The following is a 13,443-nucleotide window of genomic DNA, read 5'->3' as shown; positions in this document are numbered from 1 at the left end:
TAAATCAAATTAAATCAAAGCAGTTAAATTTGTGATTTTGAATCAAAATTGAATCCAAACAAATCAAATTTGGCCGTTCATTATATGTCAAGTCTTCTCTAAAGGAATAGTAACTAAATTGAAACAGTCTAAAGTAAAATGTAATATTTCATGATCCAGTGAATCCTTTCATAAATGCATGTCACATTTGAACTGAATCAATTAGTTTCCAAAAGATTCATAATTGAACCAAATCAAATTATAATTAAATTTTACCTTTTGTGATTTAATTCATTGTTTCTAAAAGAATAATAACTGAATTGAATTAAACAAGGTTAGAATTTAAGTTTTCGTGATTCATTGAATCATTTCTTATTCACATTTGAATTCAATCAAACTGTGGTTAAATTTGAGATTTTATGATTCACTGAATCATTTCCTTCAGAACTGTAATGGAATCAAATCAAATCATGGCAAAAATGTAATTGCTTCTCCAAGAATCATAACTGATTAATTTATTTGCCTCACAAAGAATCATAATTGAACTGAATCTAACTGTTTATTTGTGATTTAACGATTCCTTGAATCACAGTTGAATCAAACTGAATCATTCTGATATTTACGGCCCTGCAGACCTGTGTTTAACTCTCGTCTCTCCGTGTTCTCGTCAGACGTGTCATCGGAGAACGATCGCCTGAAGGAGGAGCTTATGCAGACGAACGCCAAACTGGAGGAGCTGGAAAGTGAGAACATGTTTGAATCTTTGACTTTAATGCCGTTTTAGCACTGAGCACTGAGGTTTAGCGACTAATCCTGCTTCTTCTTCTGTTTTTCACCTGAACAGATCAAGGCAAGGTCCCTCCCATCACTGTGGGTGAGTCTGTTTATAGTTCACATCACAGTTTCATCACAGTGTGCGCTCTCATGCTACTGTGGCGGTTAAAACACTCAGTCCTGAAGGGGGCGCTAGAGGGCAAACCCAAGAGGATCAACTGTTATTCCGACAGCCTCAACAGCTAAACGTGAACAGTAGAGGAGAGTGAGCTGCTTTACCTTAACGGAAAGATGATAGCCTATCATATGTTTGTTTATGTAAGTCGTCTTTGCGTTAGACTGAGTTGAGGAACGTGCCGGCAGTACAACACTGCGCCCCCTGCTGGAACGCTCAGAATGCAGCTGGTACTTCCGTTGCTTTATGAAATTTTTTTGTCTCATCATCGTCATCATCATCAGGTAGTCCAGTTAGAGTCGCGGTAGCAGTTGGGAGAGCAGAGAATCCCAGACGACTCTGCTCCCCCGCAACGTCCTCCAGCTCATTCCCGGGGACCCCAAGCTGCTCCCAGGCCAACTTGGAGAGGTCAAGATTTGCTTGTAAACAAATAAAGGTTTATTGAGAGACGATGAGTCTCAGGATTAAATCGGCAACAACTTCCTTATTACTCAACCGATTCTCGACGAATCTGTTTTGTTATGATCCTCAGACTATAATTGGCTATAATTTCAAATTTCAATTAAACAGTCATATTTTAATGTAAACAAGTTGTGGTTAAACTTCGGATTCCATATATATAAATGAACTGATTCCTAAAGATTCATAATTCAACCAAACCAAACCAGGTAAGTTTGAGATTTTGAATCAAAATTGAATCAAAGCAATCGTAGTTAAATCTGCCTTTTTATGATTTGCCAAGTAATTTCTAAAACAACATTAAGTGAATTGAATGTAGCTGTGGTAAAATGCAAGATATCCTGATTCACTGAATCATTTCATAAACGATGATCATATTTGAACTGAATCAAGTAGTAGTTAAATTTGACATTTCATGATCAATTGAAATGTATTTAAAATAATCACAAATTAGTTTGACATCTCATGATTGATTAAATTGTTTCCTAAATATTCACAACTAAATCAATCATATCCAGATGTGAGATTTTGTAATTCACTGAATTATTTCCTAAAGAACTATAAATGAATCAAATCAAATTGCAGTGAAATTTGACCTTTTGAGATTGAATGAATTGTTTCTAGAAGAATAGTAACTGAAATGAATTAAACTGCGTTAAAATTTAAGATTTTATGGTTAATTTAATAATTTCTTGAACAATCACATTTGAGTTGAATCAAGTCATGGTTAAATTTGAGATTTTATGATTCACTGAATCATTTCTTGAATCACAGATTAAACTTGGCTGCACTTTTGCTCTTGGTAGCTTTTATTTGTTTAATAACTAATTGTGATACTTAGCTGTCCAGACGAGCAGGAAAGTATTCGGTCTGCACCTGACGTTAAAACCCGAGTTTAGTTCGAGCTCCGTTAGAAACAGTGTCACTTATATCAGCATCCATCAATCACCTCTTATCTGAATACATAGAAAAATTCAAACCCAAAACAGTAGCCACATTTACATGCAACCTAATAATCCGTTAATAATCTGACTAATAGCTCGATCAGAATAGAACACGTCCATATAAACACTTCAATCGGAATAGTCTAGTCTGATTGAGGCCATTTGGAGTACAGTTATTATACGATTAAATGAGGTGGGTAATCCTGTAAATAATCCGTTAAATACAAAAATAATATCCATGTAAACGCCTGTATCCGATTACATTCCCTATCGGAAAGTCACAGTGAGAGTTTATACCGTTTGACATGGCGGAGCAGAAACTGGTCTGCAGAGGAGACGAAGTTCATGCTCTGATCTTTAAAAGACGGCGGCGGGACGGACGTCCAGCTTATGTGTCTCAGAGCACGACATCTTCCTCTCGGCCTTCTTTAATAAGGACATGTGAAGGACGTTTTCCTGAGTCTGACGTCATTTTAAAGCAGTTATAAACACAATCACTGCTCACTGCTGCTCATCTCACTCTGACTGGACCTCACATGATGCTGGCTGTCATGGTAACGTTTACTCTAAGTGGCTCTCCACACATGCGCATCATTTTGCATCTGATTACTTGGAGTGAGCATGTAAACAAAGATTTCCCATCAGATTGTTGAGTGGAGTGAGAATAAACACCTCAATCTTAACCTGCAATCAGAATGTTTTCAATCGGACTGGAGAAAATTGTTGCATGAAGCCAATGTTTGTACATTCATGAACGAAAAATGTACCTGAACAGGACCTTTATCCCTAACAGTGTACAGTCCGGTACAGGGACCGCTTTACTGCTGCCATCTGTCCCAGCCTGTGGCCGATCTCTCCCTCCCTTTAACCATCACTCGTCACCAAGACTCGACACTTAAACTCCTCCTTACCTGTAAAACCAAAGAAACAAACTTCACACCCGTCTTGCCTGGTCGGCTGGGCTTGGGTGTGCATGTGGGAAGCTTTGAAAACATTCCTTTAACTTTTTTCTAACCCTGTCTTTTGTCCAGTCTCTCCAGTGTTAGATCCAGACACAGCGCACCGCAGGCTCTACCTGTCCGACGACGGACAGTCAGCGAGGGGCGGCGACTTCCCCCGGCTTGTTCTGAATGGTCCTAAGCGCTACGATTCCGCCCTGGCGGCTGTGGCGAAAACAGGCTATGACACCGGGAGGATCTACTGGGAGGTCCAAGTGGGGACCCGGGCCTGTTTCGTGGTGGGCGTGGCCAGAAAATCGGCTCAGAGGAAAGGCGAACTGACCTATGGGCCCCAAAATGGTTACTGGGGCATTCTGAAGAGGAAGGACGGGAGGTACCTGGCCCTCACTGAGCCTTACACGTTCCTCATGATGACCGAAAGACCGACTGCGATTGGGGTTCTAGTGGACTTCAGTAAGAAAGAGATCGCCTTTTATAGCCCCAAGTCCCCGATGCCTCTCTACACCTTCCAGAACAACGTCTTCACGGAATCACTGTATCCGTACATAGAGACGTGCACCGACCAGTATGCGGACGAACCCTCCATCGCCATCTCCAAGGCTCCGTCCATCTCCTGGCTGCAGGCCAACTGAGCGTTACGCTGCTTCTGCTCTGAAATGCTTGATGTGGCAGTTAATCGCCCCAGTTTATTGCGATTATCGCTGTACTTTCTGAAATAAAGTCAGTGCTCAGACGCATCATTTCTGTTGTGGTTGTTGTTTGTTACAAGCATCAAACAAATATAATTTTACATTTTTCTGTGAACTGAAGCAAAGCTCCAGTGCAGAGATGCAGCAGACTAAACAAGCCGCTAATTACTCAGCACTAACGATGCTGTCCAGGCCTCACCCTCATGTTGTAAACCAAACCAGTCCGCTGGTGGGTTAAAAGGTTCTTCTCCACTGATACTGACCACGTTGACCATGACTGTAACCTGGTCATGTGTTGCTGGACGCTTTGTTATTTTATACATACACACTGATTGGCCATAACATTAGTCCACCTCCTCGTATCTCCACTCACTGTCCACTCTATCAGCTCCACTGACCGAGTCTCACTCTGTAGTTCTACAGTTACAGACTGTAGTCCATCTCTGCCTGATCTTCAGTGGTCAGGACCCCCGTGGACCCTCACAGAGCAGGTACTATTTGGGTGGTGGATCATTCTCAGCACTGCAGTAACACTGATGTGGTGGTGGTATGTTAGTGTGTGTTGCGCTGGTCTGAGTGGATCAGACACAGCAGTATACATTTTTTCATACGCTGTTTCTGACAGAACAAAATATTTTTTCCACAATGTGTTAAACAGTATTTGCTTCTTTCTTTTCCTGAGATCATATAAAATAAAAGTCTGTTGAGGCATAAAATAAGTAAAAGATATTGGGTCCATATTGTCAAACTTAAAGTCAGTGAAAATAAATACGGTCACTTGGTGTAAAAAAAAAACTTATCCGTATATTTTATTTTAAGAAGAAGTGTTTTTACTGGCTGTTATTGTCTCGTGTGTTTTTACTAATTTATTCATTTTAAGCGCATTTTAAAGAGAAGTAGTCGAACTTTTATTTTGAAATGTAGCGCCTGGAAGTTGCGGCTGGATTCGCCCTGTTATGTTTGGGCTCCAGCACGAAGGGAAAGTAAGAATAAAAATATAATAAAATTACAATGAAATTAAAAATGAGTTATCGGTATTTTCCCAGGCAGAGCGAAGAGGAACACGAGCTTTTAACGTGAAACGCAGAAACGGCGTTTACCTCAAATCATAACGCTTATAACGTCACTCGAGTGTTTTAGTGAGTAAAATAAACCCAAATCTCTCACTTCGGGGGTTTAGGACCTTATTTTAGACCAGAGGATCCAAAAAGAAGAAACTAGAGCTGTACAGACTTAAAAAGCTCGTACGTGGTTGTTATTCGAATTGTTCCGTTCCACCTTAAATGGTGCAGAAGTTGCATTGAGGTGCCTGAGGCGTCTGAATGAAACTGCTGCAACATTTAAGGTGGAACGGACAGTTGTACTGAGAAGCGAATTTCAGCCACTTGTTTTTTTATCTCACTAGTATCACTAGTGTATCCTGCCTTCCGCCCGAAGACTGCTGGGATAGGCTCCAGCACCCCACCGCAACCCTGATGGAGAAGCGGCTTAGAAAGTGGATGGATGGATGGATGCATGGATAGTATCACTAGTGAAATATGCAAAATAACGGCTTCTGATCAATTATATATCGATAAATCGCTCGTATGTTCCAATAACGATCAATAAATTTGGTCAGACCAACTTTTAACCATGTTAAGGTGTTTATTTTAATTTACTGTAAATTACATATTGTATAAACCCCCAAAGTAAAACCCTGTTTATATATATATATTATTTATTTATGTTTTTTTTTTCATTTTAATGTATATATTTCAGACACTTTTACAGATATGCTGAAGTTTTTCAGAGGAATCCTGGCAGAGTTGCAGTTTCTAGGCTATGAAGGACCAACTGGGTGAGCCGGTCTTCTACAGCGCCACCCTGAGGCAGAGCAGAGCTGCAGCTCTAGTTAGTTAAGACCACCAGAGACAGAAGCTGATTGTGGGTGAGGCAGATAAGCGATGAAAACATAACGTCATTATATGTTTATGTTTTATAGACCCTCCCAGAATTTTGATATTGAGGCATTCAGGGTTAGACCCCCTGTATTTTGCACCTTGTGCATGGATAATGTCTGGTTTTGTTCTGTTCCAGCAGTCTCTCCATTCCTGAAGATACTCACCAGTGCAGGATGGAGGACAGAGCCCAGACGGCTGGCGTTTTCCTGCAGCTCCACCTGCTGGACGACTCTGAAACGTCCTGCACCAAGTCAGTAGGAACTGATCTCTCCATGGACGACATCAGAACCCTGCAGGCTGAGGTGTGGAGGCTGAGAAACGCCATCGCTGTGCTGGAAGGAAAGCTGAGTCAGAGGGCAGAGACGCTCTCTAAGGAGGTCCGAGGGTCTTTCTTGGTGTTTTTGAAGAAAAGACTCCCGTTTCCTGTGAGCTCACAATGATCATCAGAATCAGAGTCACTTCATTTAAGTGTGTAATAAATACGAGGAGTCAGTCTTAGTGAGTCACACATGAAACACACTGAGCAGAACAGACTGATCACAAGCATTTTTACTAAGAGACAAATACAATAAACAGAATAAAGAATAATGAGCAGCGTCTCCGTCAACCTGTTGGGAACGTTGGCTGTTTTTCAGTATATAATCTAAAGTCTTATGGCTTATTACTCTGTATCTACTATGAATTATTTGGTATCCACTATAAATTACTCAATATCTACTATGAATTATTTGGTATCCACTATAAATTTACTCCGTATCTACTGTGAATTATTTAGTATCCACTATAAGTTACTCCGTATCTACTGTGAATTATTTGGTATCCACTATAAATTACTCTGTATCTACTGTGAATTATTTGGTATCCACTATAAATTACTCCGTATCTACTGTGATTTATTTGGTATCCACTATAAAATACTCCGTATCTACTATGAATTATTTGGTATCCACTATAAGTTACTCCGTATCTACTGTGAATTATTTGGTATCCACTATAAATTACTCCGTATCTACTGTGAATTATTTGGTATCCACTATAAATTACTCCGTATCTACTGTGAATTATTTGGTATCCACTATAAATTACTCCGTATCTACTGTGAATTATTTGGTATCCACTATAAATTACTCAGTATCTACTATGAATTATTTGGTATCCACTATAAATTTCTCCGTATCTACTGTGAATTATTTGCTATCCACTATAAATTACTCCGTATCTACTGTGAATTATTTGGTATCCACTATAAATTACTCAGTATCTACTGTGAATTATTTGGTATCCACTATAAATTACTCTGTATCTACTATGAATTGTTCCCTATTTATGAACTGTTCAGTAATTGCTGGGAATTATTCCATAATTACTCATTCAGTATCTTTTATATAATCTCATTGATATTCCTGTCAGGAGGTGGAGGACGGACCCATCCTGTGTTCCGTCTGTAAAGCGAAACTAAATCATACTCAAGCCCAGAACTCTGAACTCACAGCTGGAGACCAGAGCTCGTTGCAGGTCGAGGAGGAGGAGGGTGTGTCCAGTGTGAATCCTGAGTGTGAAGCTGAAGTGTCGTCCGTATTCATACCGGATTCTGTGGGCCAGAGTGAGCAGCAGGACGGGGCCAGCCTCTCTCTGCAGTGCTACACTGACCCAAACCCTACAGAGGGTGTGGAGTCCAGCTGTACCGCTGCAGCTCAGACCCCCTTAAAGACGTGCTCGGTGAGGCTGGAGGACTGCAGGACCATGATGGAGCTGAGTGGACGGAGCGACGGGGACGGCAGCGATCGCGAAGACAACGACTTTGTTCCCTCCGGTAAGTAAATTAATCACTTTAATGGGTTAAAATAGTGTCTGAAATGTGACCCGTGTGTTTGAACCAGGCTCTCAGCAGATATGCATGTACATTTTTGGGTTAATGAACGTTTCTTCAGTAGCAATGTGATTCTTCACCTCATCACTCAAAATCTGTAATGAATATGCAAAAATCTGGGCCCTCCATTCTTCCATCTAGTCACGCAGTGTTTTCTGACCCCCTGGCTGAAAAACCTCAAGGCATCCGATCGGTCCCCAGGTCTAACAGTTGACACAGTGTTTTTACTTGACCTGTCCACAGCACTTGTTTCCAAAATGCCTCTGGCTGATCGGGATGGGTTTTTTTTGCATACGTCAGACAGTGGCTTCATTTATGCCGATTATAAATTAAGACTGATTCAACAGTCTGATGAAAATCTCCATTTGCGTGCACACTACAAGTAATCAGATCCAAAATGATGCTCCTGCTTAGAGAACGCAATACCATCTCAAAAAAAAGGTGCTGAGCTGTCTCTGGGGTGAGACCCTCAAACATAATTGTTTCTCAGTTAATTACAGCTCTACTCATTCACACAGCGAGTTTACAGTGAAATAGAAACCTAATATGTAAAATGTACTTCAGGGAAATGTTTTTCTTTAGTGAAACAGATATGATGAGTCTAAAGTCGGCTTCTTATTCGCCAGCTTCTTGTTAGAATCTTTCCGTGCCACCTTAAAGAGCAACTCCACCTTAAGACATTTTTTCATGAACAGCTGAAATGCTCTGCGCTGTAATAATAAAATATAACAGCCTTGATTGAAATGTAAACACATCTTTCCAAACTGTAACAATATCATTTTTATTGTGGTCGGTTCTGCCTCTGCAGCGCCCCCTCTGGTTCAGCTCTGCTATAGGCGCAGATGACGTGTACCATGACACGTCACAGTATGCAAATCAGTCAAACAATGTTTCTGTCCTCTGATGATGCCCGATTCGTGCGGGAGCTGAGAGCAAGGAGAGACCCACTCTCACGCTAAACACCCCCAGCACCTCCTCACAAGGAGATACGCCAGCTGTCTGTACCAACTGTACATAACCCAGTTTATCTGAGCTGAGTCTGTATTGAAGATGTTGGACCGATTAAGTGAGGACTCTTGCGAGACTCCATAAAGCTGCCGGTGTTGCATCCGATTCAAGTTTCCCTTCATAACTCAAACTCTCGGGCGCGACTCACTGAACAGAAATCAACGCCAAGCAACACTGGAACTACGGAAAGTGAAACGGTTCAGGAAATGTTTACGTTAATTGGCCGCTGTTACCGACTGTGTCAACCTTTCGTCCATACAGTCTTTTTCAGCCTTTCTCCAGTCTTGCTTGCCATTGGTTTCTGTCCAATGAGTCGTGCCCGAGGGTTAGATTTATTGAGGGGAGGGGAATATGAGTGGGAACTGAATCGGATGTAACACCAGTAGGTGCCATGAACAACTCACAAATTGTAAGGTTTCGGGGCGAATGCGGAGCTGTGGCAGTTTTAGGGAATGTTCTACCGTTTGGTGCCTTTGCCGCTCACTGCTTATCATTGTCTGGCACTGTGTTATCTCTTCGGCGGCTGGAGTCAGCGGCTCATACTGTTAAGGATCAAGATCCATTGGTGTAATGGTAAAGTAGTTGGATAGTATAGTGGGTAACACCTCTGCCTTCTACACTGTAGACTGGGGTTCAGTGCCAAGCTTGGGTAAACACCCTACACTATACAAATAAGAGTCCTTGGGCAAGACTCCCAACACCACCTTCGCCTTCCTGTGTAAAATGATCAAATTGAAGGTCGCTCTGGATCAGAGCGTCAGCCAAATGCAACTTAACGTAACTTCTGATCAAAAACAACTTTCCTCACTGAAGATGGAGATGCTAGTACAGAAAAATCTCCAGCCTCTTACGACTCTGTTACAGAAGTGCTATTTGATTCTGTCTCTCTCCATATTTTCTGGTAGCTAGCTCTAAAAACACAGCAGCCCAGCCCGACTGGTTTCCCTCGCAGCCCCACCTCCAAACCCGTAGATCACTGTGGTGCCCCTCCCAGCATGCCCCGCCTATTTTTGAACATTTTTCAAAGTTGAGCCAGGGGTGGAGTTACTCTTTAAATGGTGCAACAGTTACATTCTTGTGCCTCAGATGAAATATAGCTCATTTTTTAAGTCCCTGATCAGCTGAGAAATATCTGCCGATCGCGTATTTGGGCTGAAAATCGTCCGATACCGATACACAGCTGATCGATCCCTCCATGTCTAGCTCTAACAACCCTTTCTCCTTTCTCCTCTTTTAGGTGATGATGAGAACTGGTCACCTTTGTCTGAAGACAACAGAAGGAGAAACCGTAATCCATCTGAACACCGGAGTCATCCATCAGGTGGCCTGCAGGCTCCAGAGGAGGTTCGACGTAGAGAGAAGCTGTTCACCTGTTCGCAGTGTGAGAAGAGATTTGCCACTTCAAGAAGTCTTGCGATGCATGTGAAAAGGCACAAGAAGAACCTCCATTGTGAGGAGTGCGGCAAGGGTTTCGTCACGCGAAAGGAGCTGAAGCTGCACGTGACAAGGCATACAGGGACGAGGGAGTTCACGTGCCACATCTGTGGCAAGCATTTTGCTGATTCGTCGCGACTCAGCGTCCACTTGAAGACCCACACTGAAGAAAAGCCTTTTGGCTGTAACGAATGCACCAAGAGCTTCAGGACTAAAGGAACTCTTACGCTCCACCTGAGGACACATACCGGGGAATGGCCGTTCAGATGCTCCTACTGCAGTAGCGCCTTCAGTCATGGGACGCACCTGAAACTTCACGAGCGCATCCACACCAACGAGAAGCCGTTCAAGTGCTCTCACTGCGAGAAGACGTTTGCACGGTCGGAAAGTCTGAAGGCGCATGAGAGAGTGCACACCGACCAGAGGCCTTTCCGGTGCCCGCACTGCGGGAAGACTTTTAGGCAGAGGACTCACCTGCTGTGTCACAAGAGATCTCACACCGGGGAGAAACCTTACCTCTGCGCCGACTGCGGGAAGAGGTTCTCCGATTCAACGCACTTCAGGGAGCACAGAAGAATTCATACCGGAGAACGTCCTTTCCGGTGCGCCGCATGCGGGAAAGGCTTCAGCAAAAAGAACACGCTCCGCCAGCACGAGAAAACGCACACCGGAGAAAAGCCGTACACGTGCCCTCAGTGCGGGAAGGCCTTCGCCAGGCCTTGCGTTCTGAGAACCCACCAGAGGATTCACTCCGGTGAAAAGCCTTACCGGTGCTCCATCTGTGGCCACACGTTTGCCTTTTTGAGTTCTCTAAACAAACACAAGCTAAAGCACACTGTGGACTCCCCACTGGACTCGTAGCAGCTTCTGTTTCCACCGAGTGTTCAGATCTTTTATTCACAAAGGGTTCTTCAAGGGTTCTTTAGTTATAAAAATGGCTGTATATAGCGCCAAAAACATTTGCATAACTTAAGGTTCTTTGCATCCTGAAAGGGTATTTCAGAATATGCTGTAGATGGTTAGATCCATCTTCAAATCATAAGAACCATCTACATCACATTCTCCATCAAGCTGCAGAACCTCTTCACGATGCAAAGAACCCTTTATTCATGTTCAAGTGTTCTTTTGGTGATCATGGTTCTATATAGAACCATTTTTTTGTTTTTTTAATAAAAAAAAAAATTGAGTGCATATGGTTTGAAATAGAACATTTCTGAAAAGGGTTCTATATAGCACCAAAAAGGGTTCTTCTGTTGTTATGATGTCAAGCTTGTAACAATACAAATTTTTTCCCTATACAGAGCCCTTTTCGAAAAGGTTCTATATAGAACCATCTACAGCACATTCCATTCCATCAGTCTGAAGAATTTTTCATGCAAAAGGGTTCTTTGGGCGCTCATGGTTGTATATAGAACCATTTTCTTTACTAAAGAGAGGGTGCACATGGTTCTATATGGAATATTTTTGAAAAGGGTTCTATATTGCACCAAAAAGGGTTGTTCTGTTGTTATGATTACAAGCTCTTACAATACAAGAACGTTTTTAAAAAAAAATCTACATAGAACCATCTACAGTATATACTGAAGAACCCTTTCACAATGTAAAGAACCCTTTAATCATGCAAAGGGTTCTTTGGGTGTTCATGGTTTTATACAGAACCATTTTCTTTATTAAATACAGAGTGCATATGGTTCTATATGGAACATTTTTGAAAAGGGTTCCATATAGCACCAAAAGGTGTTCTGTTAGTGTTATAATGTCAAGCTTGCTTTATAGACCCATCTACAACACATTCTCCATCAATCTGAAGAACCATTTCATCATGCAAAGGGTTCTGAGTGTTCATGATTCAATAAAGAACCCTTAAAGGACCATCTTCTTTTAGAGTGTAAGGTACCGTACCTAGGTTCTTGGGTTCTGTTTTAATAATGCATTTTTGGTCAGATTTCTTGGTCATTGCTTTCTGTCCTTCTGGTTCCATGAACACATTCACACAGGGCTGGGCAGCGTGGCAGTAAATATAATTACGCAAGAATTTAGCACAACACGTCTTTCAGATCATAGTGTTTATCGTCAGTGCGTCTAGACACTGACCAACTGCATGATTCAGTATAAAGACAGTACAATTAGTCCAGTTTAACTGGATTTAGCCACGAATACTGAATTAAAAAACAGCATCACAACATATCATGAATTTATCTATCGCGATATTATAGTTGTGCCACATCGTCCACCTCTACAGTCCCAAGCCTGTGGCCGCGAGTGAATGAATGTGTAAATAAAGCGACGTCGAATGCTTTCATTATGCTGATACACAAGGCAGGTCTTACCTGCTCCATTCTTGGGCCACTTGGGAGAGTTTTACCCAACCTGCACCGCAGGGGTCACTGGAAGACCACAGAGTTTAGCACTCTGCCCCATTTAAGGCGGGGAAAATTAAACATGCAGCCGTTATCACATCTGCTGTAAACATGACCACTCAGCTTCTACAGTGGTCTCCTTGGGTTCTCATAACTAGTTGGACCCCCTTCTGGGTTGATTTCCTGATAAGAAACCAAAACAATGACAGATTTATCAGCAGTTTGAACAAGATCAGGTTAATGAGGAGTCTGGCCACTTCCTATTTCCCCCGTTATATCAAAAACAGGCCTGCTGAACAGCAGAGGGCGCCCGCGAGCAAGTCCTCAATGAATGGGAGTGGATGAAGCTCAACGGCTAAAAACGAGAAGTTAAAATAGTTTCTAATCACTGAACCAGAACTTTAATTTTAGACAGTAGACGGATGAGTTTCTCTAAAACAGCAGAGAAAACTCACCTGTATATTTCTTTTATTCTTCTTTTATTTCTTTTATTTCGAGCAGCAGGAGGCGGGTTTTACTGCTGCTGAGCGCTGATTGGTTAACATTACTGCTTCTCAAGTGTTTGAGAAACCCAGAAGACATTACAGAGTGGAAGTTCTCCGTTTGAACCTCTTAACTGCTGTGGGGGTATTCTCAATGACTGTATGATGTATTTGCCTAATGCATGCTGGGAATTGTAGTAACTGAACATTGATGGACAATAAAAAAAAAAACACGTAGCATCCAACATAAATTCTCTCAAACCAGTACGGCTGTGGGATGCAATGCTGTGCTGCAGAATAGTATATAATAACAATAATAATAATAATAATAATATTAATAGTGATCCATGGAGATCACTCTCCATGGATC

The 13,443-nt window shown here is 42.0% G+C and overlaps 2 protein-coding genes across 6 annotated transcripts in view; both read left to right on the top strand.

Moving 5' to 3' along the window:
• Positions 1-4,030, top strand: part of LOC108414257 (COP1-interactive protein 1-like) — a 58,170-nt gene extending 54,140 nt beyond the window's left edge. The window contains exons 44-46 of the mRNA XM_017687084.2: positions 651-722; positions 824-853; positions 3,363-4,030. Coding sequence (XP_017542573.1) covers positions 651-722; positions 824-853; positions 3,363-3,922 — 662 coding nt within the window. The 3' untranslated portion in view covers positions 3,923-4,030. The remainder of the gene's footprint in view (positions 1-650; positions 723-823; positions 854-3,362) is intronic.
• An 882-nt stretch (positions 4,031-4,912) lies between these two features.
• LOC108414259 (gastrula zinc finger protein XlCGF57.1-like) lies at positions 4,913-11,861 on the top strand. 5 transcript variants are annotated; one of them, XM_037543409.1, is made up of 5 exons: positions 4,913-4,962; positions 5,738-5,906; positions 6,056-6,344; positions 7,330-7,732; positions 10,035-11,861. In XM_037543409.1, the coding sequence occupies exons 3-5, from the start codon at positions 6,093-6,095 to the stop codon at positions 11,090-11,092; spliced, it is 1,713 nt and encodes a 570-aa protein (XP_037399306.1). In that variant the 5' UTR covers positions 4,913-4,962; positions 5,738-5,906; positions 6,056-6,092; the 3' UTR covers positions 11,093-11,861. The 5 variants fall into 5 exon arrangements, with proteins under 5 accessions (XP_037399306.1, XP_017542576.2, XP_037399305.1 ...); XM_017687087.2 differs by having other exon boundaries at positions 4,934-5,118; positions 5,738-5,816; positions 6,056-6,296; XM_037543408.1 differs by having other exon boundaries at positions 4,934-5,118; positions 5,738-5,816.
• The last annotated feature ends 1,582 nt before the right edge of the window (positions 11,862-13,443 follow it).

This window comes from Pygocentrus nattereri, chromosome 12 (genome assembly GCF_015220715.1).
Source record: "Pygocentrus nattereri isolate fPygNat1 chromosome 12, fPygNat1.pri, whole genome shotgun sequence".
Taxonomy (NCBI): domain Eukaryota; kingdom Metazoa; phylum Chordata; class Actinopteri; order Characiformes; family Serrasalmidae; genus Pygocentrus; species Pygocentrus nattereri.
Note: the sequence above shows the minus strand (reverse complement) of the source record. Positions and strands in the feature narration are given on the sequence as shown.

Excerpts from the sequence above, each read along its gene's own strand:
- LOC108414259 (XM_037543408.1), top strand. The coding sequence starts at position 5,752 with ATGCTGAAGTTTTTCAGAGGAATCCTGGCAGAGTTGCAGTTTCTAGGC. Across the intron at positions 5,817-6,055 it reads GGCTATGAAGGACCAACTGG|CAGTCTCTCCATTCCTGAAG; the intron begins GTGAGCCGGTCT and ends GTTCTGTTCCAG. Across the intron at positions 7,733-10,034 it reads CAACGACTTTGTTCCCTCCG|GTGATGATGAGAACTGGTCA; the intron begins GTAAGTAAATTA and ends CTCCTCTTTTAG.